Consider the following 20,678-nt stretch of genomic DNA (forward strand, 5'->3'; position numbering starts at 1 on the left):
TATTCCATTTTGGGTTCCCTGCTACAACAACTGGGATCCTGCAAAGCATATTTTGCCTTCAGGATCTGTGGTGCTGAACAGGAGAGAGCACTAATTATGTCTGAAGATGTGATTGCTCCAAGAATGTTCCTCTATTTTCTTTAAAGTGGAAAAAGGAAAGAAAATCACAAGAAGGAAATTATTTTGGGATGGTTCTTAGCTACATCAGTAAATAAGTGTTCTGACTTGTTTTTGTAGTACTGTGCATGACTGCAACACATGTGCATGGCTGCAGGTACTCCAGAAACATGAACAGATAAACCTGATTCTGAAAAACATTAAAGTGTATGTGGGGAACATCAGATTGAAAAGTAAAAACATTACCCAAAATTTATGATGTGGCTTTTTGAGTGACAAATCACTGTGATCTGAATACAAATTGAAAAGCTTGAGACATAGATACATTTTTCTTATTCCCTTACGTCTCTTCCAAATGTTTTAAGTAAGCACAATTACAAGCTGAACTTCTCTTTTTATATCAGGAGAAGCTGATAAAAAGGCAGGTGACTCATTTAAGGGTTCACAGTAAGCCCACCTAGTTAGAAGCTGGGAAGGTGCTGAGTTGGAGCAGCAGCTGCAGTGGCAAGCTGTGCTCCTGTCCTCTCTCCAGAGTCTTTGAATCCAACCCTCAGAAACACCTAAAGCCAGACTTGTGGTTTGGGAGGCCACTGCTCAGCTGGTGATTAAAGTTTTGCCTGCAGTGCTTGCCCTAAAAAGTCTTTCTTATAAATGAGATGTTTTTCTGTATTTTTCTAATTTTGGTTAGAAAGCAAGGAATAATTTGCTTGAAAAATAATTTTCTTACATAAACACAAGATATTTTCAGTAGCTGCCATTGCGGCCTCATTTGCCACTACCTCTCTTTAACCAGAGCATGTTCAGATGCTTAAGATGTTGTAGTTCTTTCTCTGGGGGTCTAAAGTTGCCTCTAAGGTGATGAAACTGTCTGAAATATCAAAGTTCATGTGTTTATGAAATAAAATTTACATCTTAGGTGGAAAATGAAGAGTTGAGACACCTCATGTGGTCTTCAGTTCTGTTTTACAAGACTCCCAGTGTGGAAGTGATGGCTTGTGTGCTTCTCTCAACAAAAGCTATTTACTTTGTGTTGGATGATTCTTTCATTCATGCAGATGAGCACCAGTCAGGTAAAATAGTTACTTTGATCCTTTAATCATGTTACCAATGTAATCCCTCTCTCTGTGTTTGTCCTCAGTCTAAGAACTAATTTTGGTCAATATTTTTAATTAGACCTCCTAGTTAAAGGGGTCAGTATTTGCATAAGGCTTTTATGTTCATAAAAACAGAGTCTTGAGTCATGGCTGCTTCTCAGACAGACCCTTTTAGCTGCCATGCTATCCATGCTGTTCTCTGATGTTATTTCATGGTCCCTCTCATAATGAAAATGGAAAGTGAAGGGTAATGAACCTCATGGTGGTCATTCAGTTAAAGTGTGTTATTAGTTAGTGCATGTGCTGATTTAAAGCAGGTATGGGACAATTATTTTTTAAAATGCTCCTAATAAAAATTGCTTGTATTTTGCTTGAGAAATGTTTACTCACTGTACCCAGTTTTTTCTTCGTTTCTGTCTTCAAGTGTGAGATAAGTGTTAGATTGTAATATAAAAATTATGCTTATGGAAAGAGCAATCTTTTTCTTTTGACCTTTTTGTCATGTGTACTTCTTTAACAGATTTTTGGAACAAAGAAAACTCAGACTGTGAAAACAGTTCTTTCCACCTCTCTTGCTGCTTTGTGCTAAAACTTAATGACCTGCAGTCAGTAAATGTTGGCCTGTTTGACCAATACTTCCGAATTACTGGTGAGTACATCTTGTGCTTTAAACCTTTCCAGTTCTATTTTGTTCTAGTCTTTTTTAGATGGATCCGTGTCTTTATTAGTGAGATGGAAGAGAGGTTTTCTGTTTCTCCTTTTTCTTGGATACCTAGAGCAAGATTTGAATCATAAGTGTACATTGTATTTTAAATGAAGAGAAATTATTTATTTTTTTGAGAGATTTGTAAGGAATCCATTGTTGTTTTCAAGAATTTGAAAGATTTCTGAATAGTAATGCATGTTTTCAGGAGAAAAACATCGTTAAAACCTTTTCTGATGACAGTTGCATGTTGGTTCAAGAAATGGTAATGCCACAGTGAGTGAATTATGTTCTGTGTTCTCCTCAGGGCATTCTGCAGATCACATTGTCACCTGCCTGACAAGAGACAGTTACAACACTCACACCTTCATCCAGCAGCTTATGGCAGTCCTGTCACTGCTTGCACGCACTCCTTCACCTGAACCAGTAGATAAGGACTTCTACTCTGAATTTGGGAGTAAAAACACAGGTGAGTCTTTTCTACGTGCCATGACTTATTTAGGCGTCATACTTTAGGCTTCACCTAAACTGTACTGATTAAAAACTCTTTTGAGGGACATTTATGCATCAGTCATTTCCTATTTGATACTTCAACTAAACTCCCTGATTTAATTATCTTAGATGTGCCTTATGTGAGCAGGGTTGTGAAAAGTATGTAAGAGTCTTGCACAAGTGAAGTTACTGATGGCTTCTTGCATTCACCCTGGACTTACATGGTTAGAAATTTGCAGAAAAGTGTGTTGGTAATGCAAGAAGGGCTCTGGCAGAGGCCTGCAATCCAAGTACAATTGTTTCAGTATTGTTTTTAAGCAAAAGACATGTATCAATAGATACAAAACTTAAATTCTTCCAGCTACAGCCAGCTATCAAGCAGGTTGTTGTTTATCCTAGTACATTAAGAAATAATTGTATAGCACTAAATAGAAATATAATAATGTATGTTTCTTGCAGGAAAAATGGAGAATTATGAACTGATTCACTCTAGCAGAGTAAAATTTATTTATCCAAATGAAGAGGAAATTGGGGACCTTGCTTTTCTAGTGGCAGAGAAGATGGATGGTTTGACCAATCTTCCATCCCTCAACATCCTTCTGTATGTGTTGGCATTTCAAGTAAATCACTTTGAAGGATCTGCTCAGAACACTAGTTCACTTCAACCTAAAACACTGATCTTGACCAGCTCTGATTTGTTCCTCTTTGATGAAGATTATATCAGTTACCCACTACCTGAATTTGCTAAGGAGCCACCAAAGAGAGACAAGTACCAGCTTGCAGATGGAAGACGAATACGGGATTTAGACAGAGTGCTCATGGGGTATCAGACATATCCACAGGCCCTTACATTTGTGTTTGATGATGTTCAGAATCAGGACCTGATGCAGAATTTAACACTGGATCACTTTGGAGAAACTGATAGTGTCCCAAAGGGAAATTCCAAACAAGAGGGCAGCAGGAACAGAGAGATCCAGTGGTACGTTTTTATCCCAAGTGCAGAAAGCAGGGAGAAATTAATTTCATTGCTTGCAAGACAGTGGGAGATCCTGTGTGGTAGGGAATTGCCTCTGGAGCTCACTGGGTAGTTACTGCCCAGCCAAGTGATTTCAGTCTGTATTACAAGGTAAAGCACAGTGAGTAAGTAGATAGCACCTGTCAAGTTCTCTTTGTTTTCATGAGGAGCTGACCTGGACTCCTTTGTTCCCTGGTGCAGTGAACATGTAATAGTACATAGAAATATTCTGAAGTGTTAACTGGGGACTGACCTTCTTGTACAGTCTATTTTTATGCAATAGTATATAGTGAAAAAAACCACATGAGACATCCTGGGAAACTGTATGGAAAATTTAAGGAGTCAACACTAGATATTCTGTCGTCTGGGGCTGTTAAGGTTTCCACTATTTTTCTGTATATATCAGTCTTGCTGTTCTATACAAATTCTAATGTGTAAATAAGGGTAAATGCTTGTGTATGTTCAAGTGCAATGTTCTTTGTACAAGAAGTATTTTGGGTATGCTGCTAATGCTTATTATTTAATGACCTTACAGTTTTACATATGTTTTTCTTTGAGGCCAAGTGTAATTATTTGCTGCCAATCATTAACTTAACAGTAAAATTTGAGCCACAAGCAGGTAACAAATTTTCATATGAAACTATTTTCACAGGCATTCATTTTCCTTCTCCAAGGATAAAAGAGTTGCTTGGTAAAGATCCCCTCAGTATTGTCTTGAAAGTGGAAATACCCAATGTGGGTATATTGGCATTTTGTCAGCAAATAATGGGTTTGTATCTCTGAACACAAAGTCTTTCTTTTGCCTATCTTGTCAATACAAATAAAGTGTAATTTGACAGTTTTCTTTTGGCCTTGTCTTTATTCCAGTTTATATCTTGTGTTTCCACGATACCATATGGCAGTTCAGCAGCACACATTCTGTTCCTAGAGTGCATTGTAAAGTATGAAATGTGCAGCAAGATGAAAGAAGAAAATAGTTCATTCTCCTACAAGACTGTTAGTCCAGAAATACAGCTGAGTCATGGAAACTGAGGATCTGCAGCCTCTAAACACAATTGGAGGATTTATTTCAAGTACTTTTGCTTATCTGTGAGATATAAGGGATTTTCATTCTAAGCTGTTGTGTTTAACTTGATGGTTACTGTGCCCAGCAAGTTTTAGCATCCCCCATGACTGTAAAATCCCTACTCACTATTATGAAGACAGATATTGACATTGAAAAAGAATGTATCTATAAGTTCTATATTCAGTGGGAATAAGGGAAGAACAGTTTTGATATTTATTTGGTAGCTGATGATGCTTAAAACTGGTGCCCCTTAAACACACCGAGAAATCTGGGTTGGAAGAGACCTTGGGACATCCAACTTTAAACAGGGCAATCTTCAAACAGGTTCCTCAGGGCCTGGTCCAAACAAGTTAAGTTTTCTCCCAGAATGGCAAGTCCACAGTGGTATTAGGAATTTGGTGGGTTTCACAGAGTATTTTTCCATGCTGTTGCAGAGCTTGGCTGTGCTTTTTGGATTTCAGAAGCCAGGAGTGTTGCAGTCAGTGCAAGGATCACAAAGACTGAGGCAGCCAAAGTCAAATTGTATTGCAGGATGCAGTGGAGTTCCCAAAGCAAGCAGAGATGAGGAGCATAACTGGAGTGCAGCTCTGCTCCCAGTTTGCCAGAGGAAGCCTAACTCCTTAAGCTTAGACTGAACAGTTAAGGTAGGTACTGCAGGTTTTTGGAGAAAACTGAATTTTCCTCTACTTTAGAGCTCTTCTATTCTCTGAAATCTCAAGGTTGCTTATGTTCATTTAAGTTTAATTATCATTGGGTAGAAAAAGCTAATTTCTAAGTTTAACATCCTAGGAATAAAGTAATTAAAAGAAATCTTAGGTCTTCACTAGTTCTTTCTGAAGTAGCTCTGTTAATCACTTACTGATAATTGTCCAGGGTAACACTTGAGGAGCCTGTGGCAACTTAAACAGTCTGATTTTCAAAAGCATTTGAGGACTTACCAAGTGAACAGATCATTTACAAATGAATTTATAAGTGAATACAAAGGGAGTCTGTAAGGATTCCTCTGGAACCACCTGGGATTTGAGCCAGCATGGACAGATCTGTCTCTCCAATGAGGATTATACTTGTCATTGCTTCTGGATAAGTCAGCCCTGCTTCCATCTTATTTGTAAGGGCTGTTCTGGGGGTGCCCTGTGCTTGAGACAGACATGAGTTCTGTTTACGCATCTTTTGTAAAACCCAACTGTTCTAAAGGTATTTTAAAGCAGTAGTGGTACCAGAGAATCTTGTATTAGAGTAAGCAGGGATAACCCCCTGCTTGTCACATACTTGGAGCACGTAAGGCCTCTTTTTCATATTTTATTGTAGAAAAAAAACACATCTCTGGTTAAAATTGAAATTCTTTTTAGGTCCACAGCTGTTTAAAACATAGAATCTGTGCCTTTGGAACAGATTATTAATCCAGGAAATAGCTGCAATTCCTCTTTTGTATCTTGGTAAGCATTGATCACATTTCAAGATTAATGAAATGTTCAGTACAACTGCAGTATGTTTTGATTCTTTCATTAACTATCTTACTTGTGATGCTATCAGAATTGTTTATTTTTAGAGCATTTTTTCAATAAATAATCTTTTATTCTCTGCTAAGTAGAGCGTGGGCTATACAAAGCCTTTTCCTTGATACTTCACCTCTTTTTCCATTTCTACCCGGAAAAAAAAAAATTAGAAATGACAGCTCAACCAAACCCCAAACAAGAAATCCCCCCTTTTTCGTGCTGCCAAATATCTGATCCCTTGGTGCTTTCATAGAATCACAGAATGATTTCTGTGATTCTGCAATGGACTTTCAAGATCATCTCATTCCAACCCCCCTTCCACGGGTAGGGATGCCACCCCTGTGATTGAATTTCCAAGAGCCCCATCCAGCCTGGCCTTGGACACTTCCAGGGGTGGGGCAGCCACAGAATCTCTGGGCCACCTGTGCCAGGGCCTCTCTGTGAAGGATGTTTTCCTTACATCTAATCTAAATCTCTTCAGTTAAAAAAACATTCCACTGGTTGGATCACTGTCTGCCGTGGTAAAAAGTCTCTCATTAAAAACCTTTTAAATCCTGATATTGCTGCAGCCAGGTCTCCCTGGATCTGCTTTTGTTCCAGCCTGAACAGCTCAAACTCTCCCAGCCAGTATCCAGAGGAGGAGAGATGCTCTGTGTTAGAGCCTGCTGGATTCAGTGCTTTGTGGGTGTGCATTTCTGTTCATTTAAGTGCAATATTAAGCTGAAAATTTTCATAAACTGTCATTCTTCAGTGCCAGCCTGTTGTCTTTATTGTGTAATTTTAATGTAGTCTTTTGTTCTTAAATACAGGAACTTAAGTGAGGTTTTCTTGAAAATGTACAATCACTTATCTTGAAACTAAACTGATTCCTTCAGTTCACAAAGATTTCCCAGAACTTTCCACATTTAGTTTCTACAGAAAGCTCTGCAGAATGAAGTCACTGTCAACAGCTGAGCTCACATAGAGTAGTCTTGATTTCTACCTCTTTTTTTGCAAGAGCACTACGAAGCCCTGCAGGCATATTCCTCTTTAGTAACCCTTTGTCCTCAAATTGTCTTCAGCTTCCAACCCTTGTTCAACATTAATACGATATCTGAGTAGCTGAAGTTATGACCAGAAACACACAGAGGCTGGTGGGGGGACCTTTGTCAGGAAAGTATCTCCTGAACTCTCAAACTTCTGGGTTCTGGCTTTACAGCTGATGTAGATTTTTGCCACCCTAGGAAGACCCAAACAATTATTTTTGTTCAGTGTCATCTGCCAAGGATCAAGGTTTTAAAACTTCCCTTGTATCACAATTAAAAAATTGTAAATGAACTTCATCAGGAAGGAAAGTAAATGAGGTGCTGACCTGGGCTGCACTGTTGTCTCTGCAAGAAGAAATGACAGTGTGACCTGCATCCTGTGTGTCCTGTGTCCATTCCTGTGCTGCTTTACAGAGCTCTGCTCTGCCTGGCTGTGCATGTGCTGCACAGTCATGGATTTCCATCAGCCCCTCACCTTCTTGTTCTTATCAGTCCTGATAATGAACTGGGGTTTTTTAATTGGTGTAACACAAAGTGCTGCTGCATCTTACTTGCATTCTGATCAGAAAGTTTACTTGTGCAGTAGTAATCTTCAAACACACCAAATCTTAGGCAGAAAACAGCCACATGAGGAAAAGCAGGGAAGCTGTGGCTCAGAGCAGACCACAAGCTTCTGTAGCTTGATGCCCACCTGATTTTAAAGGGCATTTAGTAACTTGGAAAGCTAAAATTTGATGTGAAAAAGGGAGGATGGGAGATTCATCCAATAGATCCAGAAAGACTGGCCAGCACTGAAAAAATCTGCCTGAATAGGTGCATGAAGAGCAGTAGCCAGAGTAGCTGAGGAGGGCACCAAGCCCTTGAGCTTCAGTCTTCAGGGTCTCTGAGAGGGGATGACAAGAACCCCTGGCATCTCTGAAGTTGCTGAAAATGCAGAGCTAGCAGGATTCTGACTCCCATCAGTGCTGACCTTGGCAAACTGTTGGGTACAGCTTGAGTCAAGCACATTGTAGGCCCTCTGTGTCCCTTACAGACAACAGGGCCTGAAGAATCAGCAGCACTTCATGGGAGAGCTCACTGCCTCTGCCAGCGTGCTCCTGTCAGCAGGTACTGAGCTTCAATAGCTCAGCTATTGGAACAAAGAGCTTTACCCAGAATTCTAATTAATATTGGGTACCTGTGGGGAGTTTAGAGTCTGACTTTCCAGTACAATCCCAGATTAATAAATGGGAAAGGTACAAAACTAAATCCAAGAGACAGGAAAATGTTGCTGTCTTTCACTGCAGCAGAACATGTAAAGAAACTCAGAATCAAGAGAAAGTGATAGGCCAGACTTAAAGCACTTATTTACTGACATTGGAACTGGTGCCCATAGAGGTTTTGGAGTAACAGGATGTGAGCAACCATGACAATTTCTTTCTGAATTGTGCCACAGCATTGTGCTCAGGCAGCCCTACTTGTCTGCTTGGAAGTGGACTACTGTGTGTGTGAGAAAGAGAAGGATAAACAGACTCGTCTCTCTGTGCAATCCTTGCAGGATTTTTGCTTTTATGAGCAAACCTTAAAAATTCCAGTTCCTTCCAACTTGCCAAGAGGAAAGGAAAATTAGGGTTGTGTCCTTGCATCTTCACCAGGACCCTGAGGGTATGTTGGGTAAGTATGGTTCAGCTGGCCCCATTCCTACACACAACCACTATTGGCTTGGCCTGCTTAATCCTTTTCAGACTCACAGCCTTACAACTCAAGCAAAGGGACTTAATGTCCTTTCCCAGCTTTGCCAGAAGTGCAGAACAAGAGTCCTTTTCTCTCTGTGGATGTAACCAAATGGTCAGTTCCCAGAGAAGCTGTGTGGCAAGGTAGACTGGATGGCAAATCACTTGCCTTGGCTCTGTAGTTTCTATACAAAAGATTTCAATAGCAGGAAATTGCCCAATCTGGGCAGAGCTGCACACACTTCACAGAACAGAGCTGGTGACCCAGCATTTTAAAACACAGTGTGTGGCACAGGCAGGCAGGGAGTCTGGGAGGGTTTGCAGCCTTATCCTTTGCCTCTATCCAAGTGGGGGTTTGGTTTCTTATTCTGTGAAACAGATTGAGTAATTTTTACCAGCAGATTCTCAACTTTAAATGTTAATGTGTACACAATAAAAATTCCAGGTCTTACAAAAGTTGCTTTAGAGGACTCAGCTTGTCATTGATGCATAAATAAGAAGAGAGGGAATTTTTCCCTGAGAGAGAAAAATCCTGAGCTTTCCTGCTGCCAACAATCTGCTGATGATGGGGGAGACTGAGCCCACAAGGTAAATTTTAAGTGTTTTGTAGCAGTCATCTTGAAGAAGTCAGGGCCAGAATTTGAAGATGTTTCTGAGACCCATGTCTGTGACTTCTGCTAAACCAGCCACCTTCTGTTATGCGGGCAAGAGAGACTTGACAGATAAGTCAATCTCCATGCTTTCTAAAACAAATAAATCCATGTGTGAAACCTCACAGATAAACACACTGCCAGACAGTTGACAACTCCTACTGTATGCTTTAAAATTGGATTTGTACAATCCTATTTCAATCAAACATTGACTAGGACGTGAACAAAATCCTCCTACCCTGCCTGCACAGGGCTGTTTGTGTATTCTGTCATTAGATCTTTACAAGCCTTGCCTAAATTTTCTCTTTTGACGAAGGCTCTCTGGCAAATCTCAGGATCTTGCTTTATGAGATTTTGGGGTCTGAAATACTTAGTAGAGATGCCTCTGTGCATGAGTGGGTCTAATATTGAAATGAGTGACGGAACTGGGGTTTTTATTTGTTGACAGTTTTGAAGAGTATTGGACTAAACAGTGGAATCAAAAAATTGATCCCAATGCATTTTGCCTCTAAGGCATAAAGTTTTTATAGATGTCATCCATGACAAAATACATTTATCTGCCTAGGAGGAATCCATCTATGAGAAGAGAACAGATTACTGAGTGGAACAGTAATTTGGGTTTGTTTGGCTCATTTTTGCTTCCTGTGCTGTTTCTCTGCTGGTGTTGCCATCTTTGATGACACTGCCAGCTGGAACTGCTGCTGAGAGCACTTTGGCTTCTGTGCACTGAACATTACTAATGGCTCTTGGCCACCTATTAATTTAGAGGTGGTCAGTGATTCACCTTCTTACTAATTTCCAGAATCATGAAGATCCAGAAGTGTTGCAGATTTTGGTGTTCCAGCTCCAGCAGCAGTGGTGAGCAAAGTCTCCATTCTCTCAGAGCAGCTCATAGGCAGTGGCTGAAACAGAGAGTGCTTATGCTGCTTGGTCAGGAAAGCAGGGTCTAATGACAGATGACCTTTTGATTTTTCAGTTTATTCTTTGCTGTTGTACAATGGCACTACTCACTGTTTGCATTTTTAGCCTGTATATTGCTTTTGTATTGCTAGTCTTTAATTGAGGTAAGGTCAGATAAGGAAGCTGGCTGTGAACCTTTTGATGTTGCTGTGAATCTGATTTATTTAATTCAGACAGGAATTTCAGCAAGCATTTCTCTCCCTTCCTGGTTTCCCTGCAGTAGGTCAGATACAGTGATGATAAGCAGCAGTGGAAAGCCCTGGAATTAGTCTTGGTGTGTTTTTCTTGCCCTGTACCATTTTCAGCACTGAGCCATTAAAGAATCCATTGCACCTTCCAGTGCCCCTGGGTGAGCTATTTTCACCTTAAAAACTTATCAGCTATTTGTGGATGCTGGCTTAAACTTAATCCCTGTGTCATCCAGCCAGTTCTTGGAGAACCCAACAATCTTCACCATTCTCCTGGGGCAGCATGGAGCAGAGGAGCAGCCTCATTCTTGTGTTTCCATGGCCAGCTCAGGGCCGTGACTGCAGGCCAAGAAAACACTGTACAGCTTTCATTCTCTCATTCAAACAAGAGTGTCCCCACTGCCCATTTGTGACTTTCCCACCCCACCAGAAGTGGCTCAGCCATGATGCCTCTGCCTCATTTTGAAGACCTTCAGGGTACCAAATAGTTTCCAGAGCAGTGTGAGCCCTCTGACCCTGACAGGGTGGCACCAGCTGGGCAGTGACAGTCCCAGGGCTGCAGTTGTCCTGTGGCAGGACAAGGGGGCTGAGCTGTTGGGTTGAGCTGTGGGCTGGTGCTGCTCACATGGGTTGCAGTGGATGGTTGTGCCTTATCTGCTTCCTGTTAGTGCAGGATATATAGCAGGGCTGGCTGTTCATCATGCTGCCTTTCCCTGTAGGATGAAGGCAGAAGTGAAGCACAGCTGACGGCAGCAGTAAGTACAGCGCTTCCTGTGCGCCTCGTGCGTTACAACATGTGTGGCTTTGGGGGATGCAGGGGCAAAAAGGTATTAATGCTCTCATTATTATGTAAACACAAGAATGGTTCCATGTCCTGGTTTCATTTAAGCACCTTCATGTGCTATTAATGGCTAGAAAATATGAAGGTGCCTCATCGCTTAGTGAGATTTGTTGCTAACAGAAGCAGTCCTTAGACTGCTCAGGATAATGGGCTCTCTTGGCAGGGCAGGGAGACAAAGAACATGGAAAATCTGTCAATAACCAATTCTTTGTAAAATTCAAAAGGAGAATGTAAATTGCAGACTGTACCTCATGTTAGTGTGTATTTTTTTTAATCCTGTTTTGGGACTTTCCTGTTCTGAGTGCTATGGAAATGCTCCTTGGATTCATCAAGCTGTCAGCAGAGTATTTGGAAATTATAAATTTTGCCATTGCTGCCATAGCATCAGCTTTTCTTGCTGAGAAGTCAACTATTTAAAATAAAAATATCGAAGCCTGCCCAAAGTGCTTGATTGATTGATTGATGAAATGTGCTCCATTCCTGTTCTGAAGCACAGCCTGTCACTCACATTGCTTTGTTCTTGCAATACTTTGGCATAGGCAGTGCTCAGCTCTACCTTCACTTGAGGTGTTACGGACATATTCACATCAGTGGCAAAAGGAAATTAACTTACCCTTCATGAATTTATGGTATTTAAGTTTGCCCATTGCATTTGCCTTCTGTTAAGCATACAGTTAACCTCTTTTCATTCCAATTAGTTGAAAACTAAGGATTTCCTTCCTTCTGTTTTGAACTGATATGTAAGAGGAAATCCGTAGATGTTCCTGTTTTGAGTAAACCTTTTACTAAGGAGTTCTGCTTGTGCATTTAAAAAAAGAATGGAAAGAAAAAGCTTATGTTGATTCAGAAATTACACTAGAAGTAGCAGATCCATTTCTGAAGGCTTTGCAGCCAAAAAGCACAGTGCAAAAATGCTCTCTCCCTGTTTACTTTTAACCTCTGGTTTGTCTTGGATCTGATTCTTAGTAGGCGGTGTTATCTTACAGAAATTGCAGCCTCTCTCGCCACCCCTTTTGTGTAAAGGGTCCTGCCTGTAAAAGCATGAAAATGCATCCTCCTGGATTGCTGTTTTTCTTCTTAGCAGCATGCTTCAGTCCCACAGCTGACTGCCAGAGTCAGAAGGTAAGTCTGCGGGTCTTTGTTTAAATGGTCATTGAAAAGTTCTTCATATTTGGATGGTAGCATGCTAGGAAATAGTCCTCTCCACAACTCTTTTTTTTTCATTTACATTTAGTTAGGTGCAGAATAAAATCAGTAAAAACTGTAGGGCTGTGAGGTATCTTCTCTGTAGTCCAAGCTCAGGAACTAAAAATAAGGTTGAAGGGAGCTGCTTGAGTTTTAAATCAGATTAAATTCATGTTTGTGTTCAGCACTGAACTTGAAAGAAGCAACATCAGAGGGAAATGCTCGGCATCTTTGTCTTCTGCTAGTTTCCATATGTGGGACAGGAACTTTGTATCCATCAGGACAGATCCATAAGTTTCCCAGGAGAATTTTACTTAAAAATAACTTTTACAGTTCTCGTCAATTTGTCCCTTTGCAACAGTTTGTTTCAAGTATATTTCCCAAAAGCTCCTCAGTAAGGATTGTTGAATACTTTCCATTTTATTTCAATTTTGTTGATTTTCTTTTGATTCCTTCCCCTCTGTTCTTGTGTTTAGCAGCAGCACTTAGGAGAATGTGTGATACCTTTGTAGATCTGTTCTCTAGACTCTGTGGTGAGGCAGCCCAGTTCCTGTGGGCTGGAATTCACACTAATTCACTTTATATTGTCTCCTGCCATCCCCTTCCTCGTGTCCTGCTGTTGGAGGAGTGAACTGGCTGCTAAGCCCAGAGTGTGGGGGGCATTTGGAAGTTCCCTGGGCAGGGGGAACACCCTGTGAAGGATTGTCTTGTCTTGAATGACACAGCAGGGCCTTGTGGGGAATGGACACAACTGTGAGTCTTAAGGACTTGATTTAGAAAAAGCCAGAAGACTGGAAAGGTGCTTCAGTGTCAGACCTTTGGGTGGAAGCTTCTGTATAGACTCTTTCATGAAAGGGCCATAAACGAATGCTAGGAAGGCTTGTAGGATCATGATGGTGACTTGAGCACAAACATGAAGTGTTTCTAGGGGTGGATTTCACCTGTCTGGAGATGTGGGTTCCAGGCAGATGATTTCAGGTTGTGTCCAGAGGCATGGGCTTGTGTCTTCAGCTGCTGTAAGGGGAAATGTAGGTCTCTATGCATGGACACACTCTGTTTATCTCTGCAATCACTGAGGAGTCTGGCTTGGCATGAAACAGTTACATTATTAGGTATGAGTACCCACTTACAGAGAAGTTAAATGTTTTGAATCACCTCTGGAGCAGTTTACTTAATCCAGAAATAACTCCCTTTCAGAGTTTTTTCCTCAAAAATTCCCTCTTTATGGAGAAAGAAGAGAAGCATTTGCAAGGTTATAATAGGAGATAAGGAAAAATGAGGATCTAATGAAGCTTTCTCTGGCAGTTTAGAAAACCCATTGGATCTGATTGGAATAAAAGTGCTGTGATTCCACAGGAGGCTTTTCTTGGCTCACAGGGGCCATTGAGAGAGGAGAGATTGTGTGCTACCTGTTTATCACTGATGTGACCTCAGGACTCAGCTTTAATGGTTCAAACATGACAGTGACTCTTATTCTGATTTGGTTTTTCCCGTACTTCTTGCTATGGGTTGGGGAAGATGCAGCAGATGTGAGAACCACGGGAGTCTTTCTGCTGGGAGGAGGCCAGTCCCAGGCTGTGCTTGAGGAGGAATGGAGGCAGGTGGGAAATGAGGAGAGGGGTCTGAGCATCCCCATGTTCCCAGTGCTCTGCAGCTGACGTGCTGGGAAACCCAGGGCAACAGTAAATCTCATGTTTTGTGATTTCTGAGATGACTGTTCATCTTCGCACTACAAAGTGTCTTCCTTGAACAAGTGTGAAGAGTTTGTGTGTCCAGGAGCTGCTGCTCTGTTCAGCTCCAGTGTTATTGAGAGCTGCTTGGGGAGGTTCATGGCTATAATGACTCGAGCATGTGTCTACAGCTCTGTTTTGTAAAGGACAAATGCCCTGGAAACTTGGTGATTCATTAGATAATGGCTATTTCCAGAACTGGCTCCCAGGATTGTTGGAGCCGAGCACTGACGTCCAAATATGTTTTTCTTTCTTCCTTGAGATTTTTACCATGCAGAAGGATTTGTGTTATGGTTTGGGAGGCAAAGATAAAGAGTGAAAATGAGAGGAATGAAACTAGCCCTTACGAAATACTTCCCAGCTTATTCTCCTGAGGTGGAGTACGAGAAATGAGCACTTGAGAAGTGAGGGACATCTGTTCAGAGAGGAGGGAAGGAAACATTGCAGCATCCAGAAGCTTCTCTGGGTCTCAGCTGAGTGCAGAGAAGAGCGGTAGCTCTTGCACAAGCATTTGAGTGCAGGGAGAGAGCACAGCACAGCCTGGAAGAGAGAGGCACCCTGGCTCTTAACTTCTTTTGGTTACAGCTGGATGTCTTCTGCTTTAAAATTTTTCATTTTGGAGATGTTTGAGAGCATCAGTCCTCCTTTCCTGTTCCTTTGTACACAAACTGTGAGTCCAGGCTCACAACATCACCTGATCAGAACAGTGACTGTCACCAGGCAGCACTGCTGCATCACAGGGACAGATATTCCCTCTTGTCACTTCCTTTCCAGTGGTTTTGCACTTAGGAACCAGTCAAAGATAAGCCCAAGGGAGCAGTTCATCTTTGTTTTCCATGAGGCTGTGCCCCAGGAGCTACTTCTGACTCAAACTTCTGTCTGTCTTTCATCCTTTCCAGAATTTGAGTATCCAGACTGTTGCATTTATGTCCCTTGATTCCATCTTCTGCTTTTCTAAGAAGAAAAACTCTCCAGAAAATGACTGCTTCATCAGTTCTGTCACTCAGATTAGAAGGGAAATATTTTTTTTAATACTTTTCCACTCAGCTGTTTTCTTCCTCTTTCCTCCTGCCTGTTGCTGCTGACACAAGCATATTTCCTTATGAAAAGGGGAAGGTCTTACTGGAAAGCTGCCTAAGCTTATCTAGTGTCCCAGTAGGGTGGGGGGGATTCCACAATAACTGTCTTGTCTTAGAGGTCTGCAAGTAATTAAACATGCCAACAGGGAGGAATGGTAGACATCCATCTCTCCCACTCTTCATTTCCATTGAGAAATGGCGCCACATTGATGGAGAAAAGAGAAGGGAAATAGAATAATGTAAGAATAACATGGTGTCTTCCTGCACCACCATGACAGAGAACACATTCCATGGCCCAACTGTGTCTGATGCCTGAAAGTACATATGAAATAGAAGGTTGGAGAATTTTAATTTAGTGTTTTGTGCTCTATGTTTAGTGGTCTTTTTGATACAGATAGGGTGGCTCACATACCTGGTAGAGGTTTGTGGCATAATTCTAACTCACGGGAAGGAGCCCACATTTGTATTTCTTGCTCAGGCATCTTCCCATTCCTTTTTCTGAGGCATTGTCTCAGGAAAGGCTAACGCTGGGATTTGGTGGAACCAAAAGGGCTGGAGCTGTCTGTTCTGTGGGATCCATGAGCCTGGCTTCAACTGGCTCCTTTCAAAAGCCCAGCTTTAATCTGGAGTCCTCATTTAAGATCCAGTCAGATGGAGACCCCATCAATGGCACTGCTGATCTTTAGAGGCAGAGTACTCTGGAGGCAGCACCTTGTTTGCTCATCCATATTGTTTGTTTTCTTCTCTGCTTTGCTCCATGAAAAATGGGAAATCTGCCCGCTCTGTGCATAAGGAACAGCAAAGCTGATCTCTGTTCTGCTGGATAATATCAGTAAAGCTGGTGCTCACAGGAGAGATGGAGTTGGTGGATCTCAGATTAGTTTTGAGCTCTTTATACTGCAAGGGAGTCCTTGACATAAAAGGTTCCTAGGGATTCTGCTGCCAGGGGAACTGGAGGTTGCTGTATGGTAGGAAAGCCTCAGAAGCACAACTAGAAGTTAATATCCATGGGAAGGGCAACCACAGCCACAGAAATAATTTCCTTCACTGGGCAGCATTCTTGCATGTATGGCTGCAGAAGGTGGATCCATAAACATGAGCAAAAGCTCAACAGCTCCAGTCAGAGGGAAGGAGTCGGGAAATATTCCAGGAACATGTCCCTGTGGACCTGGGACTTGAGGGTTATCTCTCAGGAGGTTTTCTTGACAGGGTCTGCTGCCTATCATCTGGGAGGGCTTTCCTGAGCTCTTGATAACTGATGGGAAGCCATGGGCTTCCTCCCTTGCCTTGAGGCAAATGTATGTATTTGGGCTTAAGTTCAGAGGAAGCAAAGCTGAGATTGCTGATGGGAATCCAAAACAAGAAGTTCTGGGGACAGGAGGGCTGCTGCATTAGCAGCATTGTTCAGGAATGGCTTTAAAATTCCAGATCAAGGCCTCTCCCAAAATTTGATATAATGTTTTTATTTTTAGAAAATACAATGCCTGTAGAGGCACAGTTGAGATGAGCTCTGGGTTTTTTCCAGTCAATGACCTTCTGGAGCATACACAGCTCATGCCTCTCAGCTTCTCTCTGTCATCAGCAGTGGCAAATACTGTCTTTTTTCAAAATTACCAATGAGGTTTCCATGCAGTTGCTTGCTTCCAGAAGTTTAGAAATTCAAGGAAATGCTTTTGGAGCAAAATCACAAGTTTTAATGACAGGTTGGCATGTGATGATGATCATTCACTCTTGAGGCTGTACTTTGTCATCTGTGTTTCTCTTGGAAAAGCAAGGTTGTGCAGGGGTGCAGGAAAGCCCTGTGAGGAAAACTAAACCCCTAAAGTCATTCTGGTTGGGTGGAAGGACTTAGTGATTTATTCACCAGCCATATGATATATCCAAGTGTCCTACCTGATCTTCATGCCAATGTTTATGGAGTCCTTCTCACCTGGGGTCAAAGCATTGAGGTGTTCAGAGGGATGCAGAGCACCTTTCCTTTTCATCCACCTCTCTGTGCCTCCTCACAGACAGTTGCCATGAGAAATATTTCTGTGAGCAGCTCCTGGCTCTGGGAAATAGACTGAACTAACACAGTCAGCTCTGCAGGTTCATGGAACAGCAATGAACTGGATTTTATCAGTGGCATGGAAAAGATAAATGCTGTGTTGCCTTTTAATTCAGTGTCTTCTGGCAAGGGCTATTAATTTAGGGCTTGTCCTCACACACCAGTACTACATGTTTGTAAAAGATCAGCTGAAATTAGCAGTGCAGAGTTGTGGTTATTTTAGAAATGGTTAGAAACTTTCCTGTGGGTCATAGGGGATGATAAGATAGCTGTGATCTGCCCTGTTGCTTCTAGCTGAGATCCAGTGGACCCAAGCATGCAGCACCTTGGCAGGAGGGTTTAGTCCATGGGAGAGCATGCTGCGCTGGCCACTGCCCTCCTCAGTGATATCTAACTCATGGTGCAATTTGATAAAGATATTACAAGATTGGCAAGATAAGTGCCTGGGATAACAATTTAACCTGGGGCTATTTCCGTGCTGTTTTTTCTTTTTAAGTTAAAATCCATGCGGTGCAATATCAAGACGATGTTCACCATGAATACAGCGTGTACTTCTTGTGCTGCAGTGCCTAAAATGTTGTGTCCAAGAGGCTGGTCAAGGACCACCCAAAGACCAGGGCTGGGGGACTGCAGGTAAGGCCTGTTTCCTAACTGTGTGATGCTTTTGGTGCAGCCCTGCTATGCAGGGAGTAGTGTGCTCTTCAGGAGAACACACACATGGGTTTGAGCTGTAAAGGTCCATGGAGTTCTGTTTCAGATGGGTTTATGGCCCCTATTATTGTTGCTTTTGTCTCTCTGCAAATCCCACAGACTTTTGGCTGGGCAGGTTCTATATACACAGAACAAATTAAATGACAATAACCTCTTAACTTGCCCCAAATAACCTGAGTTTGTTAATCCTGCTGTATAGCAATTTAACAGAGGTCTGTCTAGCATAAAAACCTGTTTCAGACCCAGAATTCCTTAGTGGCTTATTAAGAAAAAAAATTAATGATAGTTCCCCTTGTATATCCTCCCAGCTTCCAGCAATAATCCTCTGAACTTTTAACCTTCCTAGTTCACTTTATGACAATTGCTTGTTCATGTGTTCCTTGCTCATACTCTGTTAAGTTTGGCAGGTAGGACAAGGACGAAGGAAAATTGAATTTACTAGGAGGCTTTTGTAAAATGAAACACTATAGATTATTGTTTGTGTATGAATTCAGCAGTGAATGTTAACTGTTAATATAAAGCCCCATTGTCTGCTCTTTCTCTGATTCCCTCAAAATACTTTAAAAATAGTGGTGGCAGTTTTGCAGTTTATAGCAGTTTTTGCACACACACAGGAGTCAGATGAAACCAAAGCAGCAATGCTATTGAGACAATTTCCAAGTTCCTTTTGGGAAGGATGTGGTGCCAAAAATAAAATGAAGTGTAAGAATAATGTGAGTCTATGCAGCTTTTCTGAGTGTTATCTACTCTTGTGGTGGTTGTTGGACAGACCCAAGAATAGTTTCGTACTGTGTACGTGCAGAACAGGAGGCACTGCCACCAAGGACTCACCCTGTGTGTGGAGGGGGGAATGATGGGTTCAAAAGAAGATGCTTCCTTGAGGGATTTAAGGCATTTGTCCAAGATTTAATAGAGAATCTGTGAATAATATGGCTATTAAATCTAAATTTACTGCATTTTGATCTGTAATCTTCAGTAAAAGACACAAAAGGATGAGTCCTGAAAGGAGATTTTGTTCTTTCAAACTTATTTTAGATGTGAAGTTGAATGGTGAGTCACCCTGGACATCCTACCTTTTTTTTCTGTGCTGTTTAACCCTTCAGCACCCAAGGTTTCCATCCTGATGCAAGATCCTGTCTCATGCCCAGTCCCTGACAGGTTTCTTCTAACCAATCTCTGAGGCTTGAATCAATGGGCCTCTTTAAAAGAGACATAACTGGAGTGAAAGCTCTTGTGTGTGTGCATGGAACAGGGATGAGGGCCCTGCCTTCCCTTCAGAGCTCAGGGCACTGCAGTGGGATTGCCTAGAAACCCTCAGGCAGGTCTGTGCTGGGTTTGTGGTATAATCATAATCTTGGATTATTCTTTTTAAGATACTCTGTCAAGTTAGGAGAAAATACCCTTTCCCTGCCAGGGTGCCATCGCATATGTAATAAGGAAATTGAGGAGAAAAAGTGCTGTCCAGGATTCTGGGGTACAGAGTGCTATGGTAAGTTTTGGGGATTTTTACAACAACCTTCAGCTGTTGAACAGGTCAAACCAGTTTTAATAGAGGCATTAAATATATATTGAGGTTATTTAATTTTCATTATTCTTTGAACACTCACAAGGTCTCCATTATTTGTCTGGGAGCGTATTTGTCTGTTCAGCACATTATCTCTTTGCTCCAGATGAGTTGAATCCCCTTACATTTAACACATAACATAACCTCCTGTGGTGGAACTTCCTTTTGTCTCTTCTATAAAAATAAACTTTTGGAAAGGGATGTTTTTGTTCCTCTTTGCAAAAGTTTCCAAAGGAAGAGGAAGATCTTTCTGATATCCCTCTTGTCTGCAGCGCGTGTGCCACGTGTGCTGCTCTATAGTCTGGAGTCAGTCAACTGTTCAGCCACAGAAAGTACTTAGCAATTCCAACCCAAGGTGAAAATAACAATCCCAGAACTCCCACTCAGATTTATGCCAAGTAATGAGAATTTGTTTTGTCTTGTTTCAAAAATCCAAAATCGAGACCTACTAAGCTGAACACTTCTCACGTGTTTGACTGACAGAATATGGAAAGGCCCCCTCCAGTTCTGCAGAAAATGGGAGACTGTTTGAGTGCTTGAGCCTGTTCTCATACTAGCTTTGAATAAGCAACTAGTTTAATCAGGGAAATTACAGATTTCAGAATTATCAGAAATAATCCTCAGAATCTGGAGGTACCCCACTCTAAAGATGTGGAGACCCTGTTTTTCTGGGCACTCTTCCAGCTCTCCATGAAGTCAAGGAGAGCTGAAAATGCTCAGTGTCTTTGCAAAGCAGGCTCCTGTCTGTTCATAGTTCCAGAACTGCCCTCACCTCTCAGTGCTGCTGGCAGCAGTGGCCCAACCTCAAAAAATGTTTCAGTGCCTTTGTTGAAATTTAGTTATGGCTTGTTGGGGCTTTCCTTAGACCTTCCACCTGTGGGCCAGTGTTAGGCATGCTGGATAATTTGCTGGTGAATTGACCTTTGTTTTGTACAGGTGGAATACCTGGGGCAGGAGGAGATGGGAAGGTGCTGGCTGTTCAATTTAATCTCATCTGTCCTGT

At 41.8% G+C, this 20,678-nt stretch overlaps 2 protein-coding genes across 7 annotated transcripts in view; both read left to right on the top strand.

The window, feature by feature from the left end:
* The window catches only part of NISCH (nischarin), a 29,541-nt gene extending 25,279 nt beyond the window's left edge, over positions 1-4,262 (top strand). For both annotated transcript variants that reach the window (XM_005485498.4, XM_074549981.1), the window contains 4 exons: positions 1,034-1,187; positions 1,732-1,860; positions 2,222-2,383; positions 2,866-4,262. In XM_005485498.4, the coding sequence (XP_005485555.4) occupies positions 1,034-1,187; positions 1,732-1,860; positions 2,222-2,383; positions 2,866-3,494 (1,074 nt within the window). In that variant the 3' untranslated portion in view covers positions 3,495-4,262. The remainder of the gene's footprint in view (positions 1-1,033; positions 1,188-1,731; positions 1,861-2,221; positions 2,384-2,865) is intronic.
* Positions 4,263-10,156: 5,894 nt separating this feature from the next.
* The window catches only part of STAB1 (stabilin 1), a 52,417-nt gene continuing 41,895 nt past the window's right edge, over positions 10,157-20,678 (top strand). The window contains exons 1-5 of one of the 5 annotated variants that reach the window (XM_074549984.1): positions 10,157-10,228; positions 11,238-11,273; positions 12,346-12,481; positions 17,897-18,033; positions 19,485-19,600. In XM_074549984.1, the coding sequence (XP_074406085.1) occupies positions 12,401-12,481; positions 17,897-18,033; positions 19,485-19,600 (334 nt within the window). In that variant the 5' untranslated portion in view covers positions 10,157-10,228; positions 11,238-11,273; positions 12,346-12,400. Of the gene's footprint in view, positions 10,229-11,237; positions 11,274-11,326; positions 11,346-12,157; positions 12,482-17,896; positions 18,034-19,484; positions 19,601-20,678 lie in introns of those variants that run through there. The other 4 variants (XM_074549985.1, XM_074549986.1, XR_012582251.1 and 1 more) reach the window with 4 other exon arrangements.

Source organism: Zonotrichia albicollis, chromosome 12 (assembly GCF_047830755.1).
Source record: "Zonotrichia albicollis isolate bZonAlb1 chromosome 12, bZonAlb1.hap1, whole genome shotgun sequence".
Taxonomy (NCBI): domain Eukaryota; kingdom Metazoa; phylum Chordata; class Aves; order Passeriformes; family Passerellidae; genus Zonotrichia; species Zonotrichia albicollis.